Raw genomic sequence first — 16078 nt, 5'->3', positions numbered from 1 at the left:
AAATAAGGAATTAATTCCCTGCTTCCCATGGGCAGGCAGGTATTCAGCCATCTCCAGGAGAGCAGAACCTATCATATGCAGTGGTTACTTGGGAAGACAAACACCATCACTCCAAACTTCGTTCCCTTACTCCTTTTTTCTCCCCACTTTATGCACTGAGCATGATGTCTTATGGTTTGGAATATCCCTTTGGCCATTTGGATCACCTGTCCTGGCTGTGTCTCCTCCCAGCCTCCCATGAACCCCAGCCTCTTCCCCAGTGTGGAAAACAAAAAGGTATTGTGTCTGTACAAGCTCAGCAATAACAAAAACATCTCTATATTATCAACCCTGTGTTCCGCATCAGCATGAATCCAAAACACAGCCCCACACCAGCCACTGGGAAGAAAGTTACCTCTACCCCAGCCAAAACCAGGTGCAGGGCAGGAACTGTGGAGTTGGTCCCCCCTGTTTATCCCCACTGGAACCAGAGATGCAAGGGAGCAGCTGGCAGTGCCCACACTCCTGGTCTGCAGGGAAAAAAGGGCAGAACAGACAACAGTGAAAAACCCGAGCACGACTCAAAGAACCTTTATTAGTGAAATTCACACATTTCACTGCGAGGAGGTGGCTCTGCCGCTGCTCTGCAGGAAAGGTCCATGGTGGGACTCACTGCTTCCAGATGATCTTCAGGTTTGGTGGCAGCTCTGCGGCCACGAGTTCATCGAACTTGGTCGCATCCTTCATGGGGGTGCGGTAAAAACCCAGCACATCCCGGACGCAGCGCATCAGGTGGAGCTGGGAGTTGGGCACAGCGTGTCCCAGCTCCACCGCCAGCCGTGCCAGCAGCCGGAACTTCAGCCTGTTCTCCTGCAGGGGCGTCTGCTCCCAGTCTTGGGGAAGGGAGGACCCAAAAACCTCCCTTACGTGGGACTCAAGGCGGCCCTGGAGGTCCTGCGGGGGGAGGTAACTCCGGCTGCGCGGCGGGGGGCACAGCAGGCTGGGCTTGCTCCTCTCCTCCTCAGAGATCCCCGCTGCCACTTCCACTTCTTTCTCCTCCTTCCTGTTGGCACCAGAAAACAAGTGTTTTCAACCTCTGGGCTGGCTCAGAGTGCTATTCTGTTCAAGGTGTTTTAAAGCAGGCTCAATCCAGACAGTGTCCTTATCCATGAGGGACAAAACCAGACAGGGTTTGGTGGTTTTCCCCCCTGCTCACCACACAGGCTCCCTCTGCAGAGCCACCACTCACCCACCCACCTTATCTCACTGGGCTGCGTGGAAACACTTTAATCAAAGTAATTACTTGTCTTCCCAGTTACCACTGCGTTTTCTAATCTGATGTGAATAAAAAAAATATTAATTAAACAAAAGGGATAACAGAAAATAACCACTACTACAGAAAAAAAAATAAATCAGTGCCCAGGTACCAAAAAAAAAAAAAAAATAAAAAAAAAAAATTCATCACTAGTTTTAACTACAAAACTTGACTTGCTCATATGCCACACTCTAGTCAACAACCCATGCATGGTCCACCACGTCCGCCCGCCAGCAGTGCGCCTCGATGGGCGCTTAATTCCCATGGAACCTGCTGGATCTCCTTCCCTAAAAACATCCTGGAGCTGCCTGGATACAACCCCGAGGGACGCGCTCGGTGCGGGGGAGTGTAAGACCAAGGCCCCTCCAGCACCTCCACGGCCCGTGAGAGGTTCAGATGCCACCCCCTGGTGCCCTGCGGTACCTGCGGACACCCCAGAAGGCTCTGAGTCCCGCGGGGCCCAGCCCGGGCCGCCCCGGCCCCGCTGCCCTCAGCGCCCGCACCGCCGCCATGCTCCTTCTCGCCGCACCCGCCGCAGTGACGAGCTGCAGCCGCGCCCCGCAAAGCCTCAAGGGAAATGTAGTCCCATGGCCGCCCCCTCAGCGGGGGCGTGTCTCCGAGGTCTCGGCTCCCACCGGGAGAAAGCTCCGGGGAGACCTTTGTGCGGCCTCCCAGTGCTTCATGTGGGCTTGTAACAGAGAGGGAGAGGGGATTTTTACACGAGCAGATCGTGACAGAAAAAGTGGGGACGGCTTTAAATTAAAAGAGGGGAGATTAGGAAGGAATTCTTCCCTGTGAGAGTGGTGAGCCGCTGGCACAGGATATCCATAGAAGCTGTGGATGACCCACCCCTGGAAGTGTCCACGGACAAGTTGGAGCAACCTGGTCTAGTGGAAGGTGTCCCTGCCCACGGCAGAGGGGTTTTATCTGTATCTGGTTGGAAAAATAGAATCTTTAAGGTCATTTCCAGTGCAAACCGTTCCGTGGTTGATCCCGTGATGCACAGATCAGAGGATTAGCAAGATGCTGCTTGTGGGGAGCAGAGGTTTCACTGAGCTTGGGTGTGTGAAGGCACAACCACAGCAAAACTAGGAAAGGGGTGTCATTCCTGATGCTGGTGTTGGCCTTTGGGGAGTTTTTTTGGCAAGTTTTTGCTCTTCATTCACCATCAGGACAGTCTAAATCAAGCATTAATTACTCAGTGGTTGGATCCACGTGAAGGAGTTTGGCTGTTTATTGCCCCTGTGACAGGTTACTGACACAGAGGACAGGAGGAAGTGTTTACAGGACAGTGATTTTTACGTTTTCCCAGTTGTTGGCAGGAGCAGGGAGTGCCTGTGGCCAGGAGGAGCAGCCAGCAGAGTGGGATGACCCTAGAGGGTCAGGAGCTCCTCTGGGAAGCCTGGCCCTGGATGTCTGGGGGGGCTACTCCAAGGCCTCACTGTTGATTGGTGTAGTGTGCATCCAGGAGAATACTCTTCTATAACCCTGGTCTGCTGTTTTTGCCACTTATACCTTTTTTTTTTTTTTCATGACAATCATCTAATTGTACTTTAGTTCACAAATCTTGTATCTTTAACAGGGACATAGCAACAGGCCTAAGGTCAAACAGTGGGCCTGCAACATCAGCCTGATTATCCAAGCTACACCAACAGGGCAGGCCAAGATGCCTTCCTGCATGTTTGATGTTAATTATTGTGACAAATGTCACTGGAAAAACAGTCTTTTTACAGCCTTGACCCAATCTGTGCAACCCTCGTGCAGCCTCATCCCACCAACCATGACTCTCCAGGGACATGAGAAGCTTCTGAAGGAAGAGTTGTTTGTCTGTGGCCTGAGTCCCTTGTACACCTCTCAAGTTTTTTTGTGCCTTTGTTCAGCAGAATTAACCTCTGCAGCTGTGTCACTATTGGATTATTCCCCTTTGATATCTTCTGGGTTTCCCAAACTCACCAGCTGTAATACTTTTTTTTTAATCTTTGCAAAGACACAATATGCGTGACAAACACTATAAAGTTTATTAAAAAAAAAAAAGAATTGTGAGGTAGAGATTAGTTTTTCAATTACTGTTTTATTGCCATGATTGAATACAGAGTCAGGTTTTATAATTCAAGATTTTGGCTGCAAAATGTGGTAATAGGCAAGGGTGTGTGTTTGAATTGCCAGGGAACTACTTAATCTGCCTATTATTCTAGGGATTGAGTTTCAGACTGGGGAGGAGAGTGGGTTCATGATTCATTGGCAGCTGTTGTTTGCTGTTCGGAAAGAATTCCCTTTCCTTGGAATGTGCAAACGAAACAAGAATATCCCCTTGGTAAATTGTGGGAGTGAAGGGCGGAGAGAAATTTTATCCATTTTATCTCCAGCTTGATGTAGGGTAAAGGGAAATTAGATTTCTACGTTTTTCTTTCATTTCTGAACACCTTCCACCTTGTGAGAAGGGACAGGAGAAAGGAAGGCTCCTGCACTTTCAGTAGGTGTAGCCGGCAGTGAAAAGTGACTGCGTGGCAGCTGCGTCAGTCTTCCCAGATAGGACATACTGTCCCCTGCAAGCCAAACTGTTAATCTGAAAAAGAAAGCAAAAGGAGGGGGAAAACAGTCAGTGTGGCATAAGAACAGCAGGTATGCAAAGAGTAACCAGTGGGAGCAGCCAAGTAAGAAATAATCAAGCAATTAACCAAGGCAGAAACAATAGAATAACACCCCTGGTGAATGTGAAGCATCAGGAGGAGAGGGATCAAGAGTAGCCTTTGGAAGGTGACAGCAGGTCTCCCTTCATGGGGAGCAGCTCTTCCCGCTACCGGAGGGGGGAGCCTTATACCTGCGCCCGCTTGCGGAAGGCCTCCTGTGCTGCCTTCTTATTCTCGGTTTTGCCTAGCCATGCAGCTAGGGCAGAGGCCTGCAGGGCCCTCCCGTAGGAAAAGGTCAGTTTCCAAGGCTTAGGCAGAGGGGACTGGTTCATGGCGTTCAGGTTGACAGAAGCCTCCTCTTCGCTCTGGCCTCCAGACAGGAAGCAGATCCCTGCAAGAAGGAGGTTTGGAGGCTTAGAAACAGACCGCTCCAGCCATTTCAACCCCTGAGCTTTGCCCACCAGAGGTAGGAGCAGGGCCAGCAAGAGTGACAGTGGGAATGGAGACATAGGAATGAGTCAGGAATCACCGGGAACAGCGGCAGGAACAGTACGGAGGAGGGTAGTGACAGTTGCCACGGCGATATCCTGAGGGGTGTACTTCTTGGAGCAGGAATGCCCAGCCATGACCATGTTGGGTTTCAGCAGAGTCCCTTCCAGGTACACGTGGTGATCATTCAGTGCCTTGTAGACGGCAGCCAGAACCTGGAAAACAGGGGGACTGAATACAGACCTCTGCTCAAACCTTTACCTCAGCCAGCTGCAGGACAGTTTATTCTTTGGGAATGTAACAAAATCAAATGGGATTCCGCTTTCTGATGTGTAATTTATCTCAGGGGTTGCAGTTGTGGAGATACCACTGCTTTTGAGATGACCAGGATACCACTCTTCATATTTACTATATTTGTCCCTGCAAACTGAAGTACTGAAACTGCAGTACTTGGTTTTGCTCCTGATCCGTCTTTTTTGAGGTTGAAGATGCTTATATCATCAGTCCAGTGGAAGTCCAAAAGCATGGATTATACTCTTGCATGTGCTATAACTCATTAGTTGTCTGTAAGTAGCTCATATTTGTGGTGCAGTTATGAAGTCCCTTTTTGGTCAAATCTCTTTCAGCTCGGTGAGCACAAACTGCACAAAGTTTATCTTTGTGAGGGGGAAGGAATCCTTACCTTTTCTGTGACATACTGGCAGCGCTGGAGATCGTGGTCTCCATCAGGCAGGATTTCTGGCTCCACAATGGGCACCAAGCCATGCTAAGAAAAGGAAGATAGGGAAATCTTTAGGGCTATGGAAGAAAAACTGTTCTTGTTGTTTGGTGGTATTTCTTCCTCCCATGCTGTCCTTCCTCCTCATTCTTCCCCAAACCCTCACAGAGATCCTCCTTTCTAGTGTGTCATCACAGAGAACAGCGAGAAGGGGCAGCAGCACCTCAGGTTGCTGGAAGGCAGGTACCTGCTGGCAGATGCTGGCATAGCGTGCCAAGGTGTTGGCATTCTCCTGGATGGCAAGCTGGGAGGGTGTTGTGCTGGTGATCTTGAGCACCGCACGCCACTTGGCAAAGTCAGCACCGTCCTTCTTGTACTGAGCACAGCGCTCAGCCAGCCCATCCAGCCCTGCAGGGGGGAACAGAGCTCCTCTCAGAGCTGTTCTTCAGCTCAGAGCTCTGACTAGTGCCTTGACACCAGCCAAGGCTGTGCCTCAGGGGAGTCACTCCATGGCTTTTGCTGCACAGGTTGTAGCTTAGGCTCCTTAGATCTCTCCTTACCTTGGATGGTGGTTTCTCCATTTGTTCCTGCTAGAGGTGCTGTGCCTTTATCCAGCTGAGGAGATCAGAAAAAGAGGAAGGGTTACAGAGAAATGGGAATAAGTCTCCTCCTTATCTTCTTACCCATGGCTAGTCTGCCTTTGCAGGCTGACTGTGAGTAAAGTGTGGGGCTGAACATCCTCAGGATGCAAAGGAGGGAAATGCTGGAGCAAAGGTGAAGAAAAGGAGTGAGCTGGATCAGAGGAAGGGGCAGTGTATAGATGGCAGAAGACAATGGCATGAAAGCTCTGTTAGATGCAGAAAGAACTGGATTTAGGTTACTGCATGGAGGGACTTATTTGTAGTGAATGGTGAGTAAATGGGAGCTGGTGTATGAAAACTTCCTGTGTCTAATGCAAATGTGCACAAAAGCAACGCAGAGAACGGTGGTTGAGATCTTCTAGTCATTTTAAAACACACTACACAACCAAAAAAAAGTGTTTTTCAGGAGAGAGTGCAGCTCCATATATAAATTTTCTCTTCAAACGGGGTTTGGGTTATGATGCCAGTCAGGCCAATACAGGTACTCACCTTTATTCCCACCACAATGCCTTTTTCCTTGATGAGTGCTGGGAATGGCTTTCCACTGCTGTCTTTCTGGTAGAGAGTCTCGTGGAAGAGGATGACTCCCCCAATGCTCTGGTTGATGGAAGTGTCTGAAGAGAAGAGGATCTCTCTAAAAGCTCGGCGGTTCTCCTCTGTGTTCTCCACATTGATCCTCTGCAGCCTGTTCCCCATGGTACCTAGTGAGGTGGACAATGGCCAGACCAAGAGGATTCAGGCTTGGCTGGCCTCCTCCTGGTCCCAGTGGGTAGTAAGGAACTGCATCTTGATTTAGAGCTTCCCTTCCCAACCCACAGTTTGTAAGCTTTTTTTGTCACAGCTGCAGCCCAGACTGGCTATTTCTGCTCAGACAACGGCTCAGTTTTTAAGGGTCTTTCATTTACTTCACTGGTTTCAAACATGCAGCAAAATTAAAAGGAAAAATTCTTGGATGCTGCTAACTGATTGATAAGCAGAACTAACCCACTGATTCATCTGCAGCTAGGATCCCCTTTCCTGAAGCCACAATCCGCTGAGCAGTGTCTGAAAGAGCTTTCTTCTGCTCTGAAGTCAGCGCTGGGAACTGGTGGGTCATGTTGACTTATCTGTGAAAGAGAATTACTGTTACCAGCTGGAAGAGACTGTGAATCAGAGACCCCACTGGAGGGCTCTTGGTGCTTGTCTGGTCCATGTTATCTTAAGCATATGCCCAGAAATCCATTTCAGTTCTTCTTGGCTTGGTGTGTCTGGCAAAACCAGAAGAGAGGTGTGGGAGCCACATCCTGCCACATCCTTCCATAGCCAAAGTGGGAAAGACTCTGTGTTTTACCTGGATTTGCTGAGAGAATAAAGGAAGGTCAGTCTGTAATAAAAACATGCACCAAGTAACAAGTATGCAAACTGCTGACTCTGGACACTTCTTAGTTCCCATAAGTAGAATGCCGATTATTCCATTGCTTACTTTACACATTTCCTAACATTATCCCTCTCCCATTTTCTGTCCTGTGTTGTCAGTAATTGATTTTCCATCATCACCCTCCTGCTTTGCTCTATGTTTCTCCTCCTCACGGCTGCTTTCAGAACTGCAGTTAATTGCTTCCTCTATAGAAGATCTAGGGGCTTAGAAGGATTCACTCCTCTTTTCTATCTTTTCAGCTGTGGCAGAGGCTTACCAGCTGCAGATACCCAGCATATAAAATCCCAAATTCTGTCTTGATATGACAAAATTCTTGGCCTTATTAAAGTTTTGATTATATGCCATTAAATTACAGTTTCTAGTATCATCTGAATAGTCCAAGTTACTTTTCTGTTTGTATAAGCCTGTGAGCCCAAACCAGAAAGACTCTCTTCCTTCAATTTATTAGATGTGATAGCTAAAGCAACATTCATGTTTTTGTCAGTGGGTGCTAAATCCACAAGGTGATTAATTAAAAACAAAAAGATCCCCAATAGTACAAAAGATCACCAATATCAAGTTTTCCTCCAAAAGTGCAGGGCTCTGGACACTGTCTGCATTTTCTACTCCCAAAGTTAGCCAAGAGATGAGTGAGAATATGCCATTTCCCATTTCAACAGAGATGGCCAGCACATATTTCTCCCTATATAAGCATTAGGCAGCCAAGTCCTACTTCCTTTCCCTGCACACAGATGCTATGTCACCAGGGAATCCTTGCCTTGTTCTTCCTGCTGAAGGGCAGAATGGGGAGAAACGATAAACAATCTATCTGCTACTCATGATAGGGTACAGAGTTCTGTACAGCATGTCAAATGGTGTCAACATTTTCTGGCAACCATGCCATCACAAGTCAGGTGGCAGCTACAAATCCATGTCTCTGATTCATAGCTGAAGATGCTTTGGAAATGTAATCATGCAAGATTCAAATGGCATTGTCTGCCAGTACAGACCAGCCAGATACAGTGGACAGATGTCTTTACCTTTTTGTGAGCTGAGACCAGAATTTTTCCTATGCAGCTTAACAAAGGTGAGTCATTCCAGGTTTAGAGGGGAGTTGAAGGAGAGTGTGATGAAGACTGTGTCAAATGAGGGAAAGTTCTCTCCCTCCCCAAGGGCTGAAATCCCTTCTTGCTGTGTTCCTGCAGAAGCAAGCTCAGCTGAGCCCCTCTCTTTGTGTATCTAGCTGTGCCCAGAGCTCTGGGAAACATCCTTCTACTGTGCTGACCGCTGCTCCATCACTCCCACCTCTCAGCCTGTTCAGCCCCCTCAGAAGAATTTGAAAAGTTGTGGTTTATGCTGCATAGCTACTTCAGTTCACCTATAACCCTCCTTATCATTCACCTGCTGTCTGTGTCAGATATGTCTCAAAGAGGAAATTGGCCTGTTGTTATGATTACTGTAATAGTTGGGTGGTGAACACTTCAGGTAAAACCACTGTACTGTTAAATAAGTGGTTTTGCAAAATGATGAGGAATCACTCCAGTGGTTCACAGTATCTGTGGAAAAGACTGGAAAATTGTGACCTGGCAAAAGTATGATCTTGTCCAAGGTCAAAGTTAATGAATCTCTAAAGCAGGGGTGGGATTTTAGAGTTGCAGTTTGGAGCTGTGTTGCAGCACCAGGGGGTGTATCCAGGTAATCTTTAATCCCTGTACCTGAACTGGAAGACCACCAGTTGCTCTAGTCATGTTATTGTGGGCACACTTTCCAGCAATGCAATAAACAGTGAGACTAAAGTCTGCTAATGTCTGCAGACTAATGTCTGCTCTCTCTTACTTATATCCAGTGTTTCCCTAAAGATAACAAAGAGACAGTTATCACTCGAAGCCAGCCTGCAAAGCACAGAAGTACAGAAATACAAGCTTTCAGCAAATAATGCTGCTCCAAGTGAGTACTCTGAGAAGCTGAAACCATACAGTGTAGTTCCACAAGGATGAATTGGAAGACAACAGATTAGTTCCAGTTTCTACGCAAGGATCTCATTGAGCATGAAGGAGTGGGTGGAATTTTGCCAAAGTCTTCCCAAAATTATCTTTAAGGCTTTGGTGAGTGGTTCCCAGCTACCCTGCTGAGCTACAAGGACGAATAAAAGGCACAATGTTTCTAGCTGAATGATGGAGAAATGAGAGCAAAAGAGCAATTGTAAACCTAATAATAGCTCAAAGGTGCAGAATGTTCAAGTCCCTTTGATTTAGGATTTTGTTTTGCTGTGATTCTTTCATGAGGAGCATAATTTCTGAGGATCTTCATGGTTGGATTCAAAAAGGATGTCTGCTGTAAGGTCCTGCTCTGAGCATTTAAAGGGGAGTGGAGAAGCCTTACACTTCAGTAATGTTTCATACAGCTACCCTGTAAAGAGCAAGCTCCTAGCACATCCACAGAAACATTAACGTCTCCCCTTAAAGAGCTGGATATGTAACCTCACAGGTCCTGAGGAAAAACAGTTGTGCCCAGGCTGCCAGAGCTGCACAGCTCATTTCAGTCTTCCAAGAACAAATTTGTCTATTTGCCTTTGGGGATGGCCCAGGGCGGTGTCAGTCACTGAGCTGAACAGGGGGCCAGCAGCAAGCGCCCAAGCATCCTGTGTGAGCAGGAGTCCAGCCTAGAGGAGGACAGAGGTTATCCCCCTTGGCTCAGGACTCTAGATTACACCTGGGTACTGCCTCCAGTGTTGGGTCCCTGCAGTACAGGAAAGACATGACAAACTGAAGCAAGTCAGTTCAACATGTGCCACCAAGAGGGTTGGGGGCTGCAGCACTTGCTCTGTGAGGAGAAGTCTGCAGAGATGGGTCCAGTTCAGCCTCAGACAGCGATGGCTTCGGGGGGACCTCTCAGCAGTCCCCAGCACCTACAGAGTGGTGATTGCACAGGCAGAGACAGGCTCTTCATAGTGGCATGTGCAGGGACAGTGAGAGACAACAGGCGTAAGCTGAAACTAGAGAGATTTGGACTGGATATGAAGAAAAATTTTTCACTGTTAGGACAGCCAAGCAATGGAGCAGATTGAAAAGGAGGCTGTGGTGTCTCCATCCTTGAAGGTCGCCAAGGCACATCTGAATAAAGCCCTGAGCACCTTGGTCTCACCTCATGTCTAACCCTACTTTGGGCAGGAGGTGGTGAGATTGCAGACCTTCTGATGTCTCTGTGAGTACCTGCTTCAGGAGTCGAAGTAGAAGCAGTGCCTCCTGTATGTAGGAAGGAGCTCTGAGCAAAGAACAGGATGTTTCCCCCATCATCTTTGCATTGACAGTGATGGTTTTAGTATAGCAAAATTTCATTTCTGGGTTCTAAAAAGTCTCAAGGGTAAGGGACAAAAAGAGATACTTAGACTTCTGTCACCTAGAAAAAGGGACAGATGTTTTTGATTGACATACTTATTTCACCATCTCGATAGGTCCTTTGGGGCATATTTGATGGCAAACTGTCTGGTTGTTTTTCGCTCTCTTCGGTGAATTCTTTTTTACCATCTTCAAGTTCTCTCTAGGGACCTTGGTTCCACATCCTGTCTCCTGTCCTGACTCCCATGTTAGCCTCAGAGCCACACTCAAGTTCTGAGCAAATGTACCCCCATTTCAGGGCTGGGCTCTTCTCAGAGAAGGTAATAAAATGATGTCAGACTTGCATGAGAATTGCAGTCTTGGCTGGGGGGAGCAGTGGTGAGGGTCTCAAGTGGGCTAAAAATAGTTTTGGGTTCTAGGCACATGTTGAGAATGTGATGGAGGATCACAGACTCAGTGAGGATTTTTATTGGTTGAGCAATTTCCTGAAGCTGTCTGTTCACAGCTGGAGAGGTTACAGCCTAATGCAAAAGCAGGTTTTGTTTTCCTGCACTGCAGACCATCCTACACCCCCCTGCCAAAGGATCTTATCCACACTACTGCACTAATGCTTCAGAAGAAGCTGCACGATGAATTCAACATAATTACACTTCTGTCAGCACTGGTGCCTGTCAGGACCAGCTGCCTTCTGCAGTCATTCTCTATTCTCCTTGCAAAACATAAATTTGGGTATGCCACAAGCATAAACGAAATACAAAACAAAGCAACAGAAAGCAATGCAGGTATGATATTGCTCTAGTCCCCTTAGACTAAGGATTCACTTATTCCAGGAGTTCTGAGTGACTAAGCTAAGTCAGAAAGCCAGTGTTAGCAACAAATAGGTCACTTTGGAAGACCACTGCAGAATGGCTGAGTGCTTAATTCTTACAAGCTGTTCCTGGAACAAAAAAATAAAACCAACATCAAAACAAATTTCCAAGCCCAGTGTAGATAAACATGCCAGGTCTCAGCTGCTGATATACATACCACCTTTACAGTTTAGAAACTAAATTATTATACTTACTTTTTTGTAGGCAGTGCCTCTGCTGCTACAAGCTTCTGGTGAGCTGTTTGCAGGCAAAGATACCCAGTCCTTCTAATCACTAACTTTTATAAAATTCTTGACAGCTTCCCACCCCCTCTCCTTCATTGTCCCTCCTCCCTCCCTAGGCTGACTGGGGAGGTGTCACTGCTCAATGTCTGTCGTTTGCTGTCAGACCACCACCACACACCTCCAATGGGACCTGGTCATTCTCCTGCTGTTCCTTCCCTTTTCCCTCCCCTGTGTATATATAAGGCCATTTACCATGCACTGAAATGGAGGTGTTTTACAGTTATTTCAAATTATTCCTCCTCCTCCTAAAACAGACCAAAAAGAAGTGCAAGAGGAACCATGGAAATTGTTTACAGGGATCTTGGGCATAGCTTTGTGTTTAGGTTTAGATCTTTTGAAAGCTTATACTTAGGAAACTACTCAGTGCAGGAAGGAAGAGTAGAAAACAAAATACAGAAACAATGCAAGAGATGTTTATTTGGCATGAGCTGGTATCATTTCTGTGGCTTCATAAGTGTTACACTGCTCTTCCTCACTGGAAAATTTAGCATGGAAACATATTTTCCTTTTCCAGTTAGTATGTGGAAAGGCAAAATGTGATGCTACAGCATCAGGGTTAATAAAAGAGCAAGTTCTGATGTTCTGTAACCCAGTGTGTGTGCATGAGAATGATGGTCATCAGACAAAATATGCCCACATTGAGGTGCACAACTGCAAGCCAAATTTTCCACCAAAGTTCCATTGAAACATCCACCCACATGGCAATGACATACAAACTTCTCAGTTGCTTAGCAAAATTTTTCTGTGAAAAATACCAATGCTGTATAAATAGTGTATTAGCACTCCAGTTTGCATGAAACCACGCTACAGCTATTCCCCAAACCCAGGGAGACTGATTATTTGTTTTATTCTCTCCCCCCATATTCCATATTGCAGGTCAGTTTTCCTGGAGGGAAGAGCAGCACAGGGACTGTTATGCAAACATCATACCCTCAGCAACAACACAGCAACCTTGGACATTGGCACGTTTTTACCACAAAGACCCAGTGTTTGCCTGGAGAATGACGTAGTTTCTCTGTTTGGCTCATGCAGTGACACCTTTAGCCTTTACTGGACTTGTAGGCAATCTCAGCAACTTGCATGCTGCCAGCAGTAGCACTTTATGACAGTCAGCATAAAGTGAAAAAGCTGAGAATGCAGTCCAGCCGAAGGCCTTGTGCTTGCGTTCCTTTGTTTTCTTTAATGTTGTCCTTCCTGATCCATACTTTTTTGCTGAAGAATGCTGTGCCACATAACATGCACATAAAGCCTTCCCTGCTTTACAGTGTTTACTTTACATTCCATTTCTCCCATCCTAGCAGAAAGACAAACCCCATGATGTACTAAAGCTTCTCCATCACAACAGAGGCATCCAATATAGATTAAAATATTTTTAATTAAATACAGTATCTAAGACCCTCTTGAAACCAAGAAGGTGTCATACTGGACCACAGAAAAAAATCAGAATTTCAGTCCTGTTGCTCCTGATTTGGTAGAAACTGTCACAAGAAGAAAGTACTTGGAAGTGTTTCTTTCCCAGTGTCATCTGTGATATGGTCTGACAGCCTATTAGAGAAAATCTGTGGGAGTCTTCTTGAAAAAAAAATCAGTGTGCCTTCTAGACCTTCTGAGCCAACACTCAGCACTCCAAGCACTAGGATTACAGGTCCTAGCGGAGATTTTGAGGAGTGAGGAGATAAAAAGGTGAGTGGACATGATGGTTAACTTTTCCACTTAGTTTAGGAATGGGAGCCTTTTCAGGCAAGAACATGGAATGAGGAATTATGCTGGATGATGTCACTGTAAGGTTTGGTCCTGTTAGCATGCAGACCCATGACAATGACCAGAAATTGCAGTGATATTAAAATGGAAAAGAGTACATACTTTCATCATAAGTAATCATACAATATTTGTAGCTTTAAAAATTAGGTTATAGTGGTATTGTGTATCCTTAAATGATAAGAGAAATAAACTTGCGTCGTGAGGGGAATGCAGCATACTTGCATTTAACCAAACAACTAACCTGGCCCATAAAAAGTACAAATCATTGCCTACAATAATCATTCTGTGAAAAAAATTGGTGTATTATCCAAGTTGCAAGCCTGTGTCATGGAGTTCATGATTAAACTCAGTATTGCCAGTTCACTCACCTTTCCAGTGACTCAACTGATTTTTTTAATGGCTTCTTTTTCTGCTTAAGCCTTTTTCAGACTAAGGTGGTGCAGCCCTAGGGCTGTGGCTGGACAGAGGCTGTCTGCTGGTGTGAGTAGAGGGGGCATTCCCAGACATTATGGGAACAGAGACGGGATTTGTGGCCATAAACGCCAAGAAAACAAGAGGCAAAGAGAGGCAGATGCCATGCAGACAAATGTTGAGGGGTCCAGGTAACCACTTTGTGACAAAGTGGCTCCAAAATGTGAAACAAACACATTTTGTAGCATCCATTGCTGTTTATGTTGCCACCCATTGTGGTGGTACCTTGGGTTTGTCTTTTGCAGTTTGCAGGGTTGCCAGTGGGAGTTCAGTTTCAGAGGAAGGACCATGTCTTCTATGCATCCCTGGGGTTCCTCATCCCCAAATACACATACCTAACCAAATACAGCGATTGAGGAGTTTCTGCACAGATTATAGCTTTTTTATGTGTACATGAGAAAGCTGATATAAACAGTCTTGCAATATAAAAAACTTTACAGCTTGCTCAAATCTGTGTCTGAAACATCACTGCAAACAAGATGCATAACTAGTAAGAGCTTAAATCTTCATTGTTGTGCCTTTTATAGCATGAAACGGAAAATAGTAGTTAGGTATAAAAGAGACTGCTAAAGTTAAAACACAAATGTCTGGCATTTTCTCTCACAACTATGGCAGAACATAAGTGTATTTTCTGTTTGAATGGCTTGGAAATTTTGCTCGTGTTGACTTTTCCATATGAAATCACTGTACGAAAGTTGACAGAAGTATGCATTTAAAATGTTAAAGAATACCAAAAACTGTATTCACAGATGACTTGGGTTATTACTTAGGTCTTAATTTGTTGGTTTGCTTTCTGGAGTTTGACAATGCAAGTACCATAGTGGACCATGCAAGTTTTCATAGTAGAAGTTAATTGCTGTCCTTTTTTTACATCCAGCCTTACTGTCAAAGGATCTGCCAGTTCTGCACTGAAATTTTGAGTGAAGTCTTGCTGGATAAAGTACATTCAAATCAATGGAAAGTCTGGTTTAAAGGCAACAGGTAAAAAGTTTTGAATTGCTTATATTCTTCCAGGTTGGAGACTGTGTTTTTTTCTGTCTAGTTCTACCAGAATAATTCTGATACTGTTTTTGCATTTAATTACTCAAATTAACCAGCATTTTAAAAACAAATAATAGGCAAATGTGAAGAGAGGCAAACTGTAGTACATCTGAGAAAGAACGATGAAAAAAATGGATGAAGCAATTTCAGAGATGACATGGTCACCAAGAGAAAAATTAAAAGCTTAAAGCTTTCCTCTGTAAATGAAATACTATTTAACCTTATCAACACTTTTGGATGTGGTCAGACCTGTAAAAGGTATTGAAATGGAATGGAAAAAAACAGTGGGAGTTGGAAGCATATCCAAGAATCATATGCATCCACATGAAAAACACCTGGCTCTGTGGCCCCGAGAGGCTGCTGCCTGCGTGATGGGGTTAAAGTCTAATCCAAGCTGAGTCTGTCTCCTGCCCACCTCTCCACACTGTGCTGGATGTTTCCTGTTTTCTGTACTCTGCAGTCTTGCTCAACCATCTCAAAGTCCAGCTTGTTCATCCCTATCTAATCAGAGGTATTGTTTATTAAGTAGTTTGTTTTCCCCACTCGCCTACAGCCTTCACCCCCAGTGTGGAGAGCCTGGCTTAACCCCTCTGAAAGAAATTCCCCTGTATTTTTGGCTCCACAGACATGAACATTATGGGCATATGGGGTTGTTGAGCAGAACAGAATCATGCCCACAGAGCCCACCAAAGGGATTGAACAAGGGAGGGTTTGCCTTGCTCTTTGTTCTGTGCCACTTAAAGCTGGGCTGCAATGAACACCATGACTTGGAATGAAAAATAGGCAAGCACACAACATCACTGTTATCAGAACCCAAATCTTTGTAATAATTTCAGTAGTGAGCATAGCAAACCATGATATGACTCTAAATCAGGCTGCCTGAGGCAACATTTCAGGGCTTTGCAAGCCACCTGTAACAGGACATGAAGGTAAGTGCTGTGATGACACTGGTCTCTGTGCTTTTCTGTTGACTTTTGTTTCTGAAAAAGTAAGTAGGCAAACAACTAGCTTCTGCAGAAGGAGACACTTAACTATTTATTACCTGTCTCTCCAGTCAGCACAGTCCCCCCCAAAAAGCACAATCAGGTGCTGCATGTTAATATTCGCATAGTTTGCAAAACACAAACCCCAACAGATGTCTGGAAT

At 45.6% G+C, this 16078-nt stretch overlaps 2 protein-coding genes and 1 long non-coding RNA gene across 5 annotated transcripts; 1 reads left to right on the top strand and 2 right to left on the bottom strand.

Annotated features, from left to right (window-relative positions):
- Positions 1-554: 554 nt before the first annotated feature.
- Positions 555-1922, bottom strand: MRPL50 (mitochondrial ribosomal protein L50). The gene is made up of 2 exons (XM_032675571.1): positions 1718-1922; positions 555-1042 (listed from the first exon to the last, which is right to left on the bottom strand). The coding sequence occupies exons 1-2, from the start codon at positions 1804-1806 to the stop codon at positions 649-651; spliced, it is 483 nt and encodes a 160-aa protein (XP_032531462.1). The 5' UTR covers positions 1807-1922; the 3' UTR covers positions 555-648.
- Positions 1923-3345: 1423 nt separating this feature from the next.
- ALDOB (aldolase, fructose-bisphosphate B) lies at positions 3346-11799 on the bottom strand. Of its 3 annotated transcripts, XM_032675570.1 has the most exons (10): positions 11570-11683; positions 7103-7111; positions 6757-6878; positions 6262-6473; positions 5692-5746; positions 5379-5539; positions 5096-5179; positions 4454-4628; positions 4116-4315; positions 3346-3860 (listed from the first exon to the last, which is right to left on the bottom strand). In XM_032675570.1, the coding sequence occupies exons 3-10, from the start codon at positions 6866-6868 to the stop codon at positions 3765-3767; spliced, it is 1095 nt and encodes a 364-aa protein (XP_032531461.1). In that variant the 5' UTR covers positions 6869-6878; positions 7103-7111; positions 11570-11683; the 3' UTR covers positions 3346-3764. The 3 variants fall into 3 exon arrangements, with proteins under 3 accessions (XP_032531461.1, XP_032531459.1, XP_032531460.1); XM_032675568.1 differs by lacking the exon at positions 7103-7111 and having other exon boundaries at positions 11570-11799; XM_032675569.1 differs by lacking the exon at positions 7103-7111 and having other exon boundaries at positions 11566-11689.
- A 1448-nt stretch (positions 11800-13247) lies between these two features.
- On the top strand, positions 13248-14867 carry LOC116780481. Its single transcript, XR_004354490.1, has 3 exons — positions 13248-13342; positions 13839-14022; positions 14769-14867. It is a non-coding gene; the product is annotated as an uncharacterized LOC116780481 (long non-coding RNA).
- Positions 14868-16078: the final 1211 nt, after the last annotated feature.

Source organism: Chiroxiphia lanceolata, chromosome Z (genome assembly GCF_009829145.1).
Source record: "Chiroxiphia lanceolata isolate bChiLan1 chromosome Z, bChiLan1.pri, whole genome shotgun sequence".
Taxonomy (NCBI): domain Eukaryota; kingdom Metazoa; phylum Chordata; class Aves; order Passeriformes; family Pipridae; genus Chiroxiphia; species Chiroxiphia lanceolata.
This window is presented reverse-complemented; position numbering and strand designations above follow the sequence as displayed.

What these genes read in the sequence shown, in the direction of transcription:
- MRPL50 (XM_032675571.1), bottom strand. Translation starts at nt 1,806, where the DNA reads ATGGCGGCGGTGCGGGCGCTGAGGGCAGCGGGGCCGGGGCGGCCCGGG. An exon ending in GCCTTCTGGGGTGTCCGCAG is followed by an intron (nt 1,043 to 1,717) that starts GTACCGCAGGGC and finishes TGGTGCCAACAG; the next exon opens with GAAGGAGGAGAAAGAAGTGG.
- ALDOB (XM_032675568.1), bottom strand. Translation starts at nt 6,868, where the DNA reads ATGACCCACCAGTTCCCAGCGCTGACTTCAGAGCAGAAGAAAGCTCTT. An exon ending in GCATTGTGGTGGGAATAAAG is followed by an intron (nt 5,747 to 6,261) that starts GTGAGTACCTGT and finishes TGATCTCCTCAG; the next exon opens with CTGGATAAAGGCACAGCACC. An exon ending in TGGAGAAACCACCATCCAAG is followed by an intron (nt 5,540 to 5,691) that starts GTAAGGAGAGAT and finishes TCCCCCCTGCAG; the next exon opens with GGCTGGATGGGCTGGCTGAG.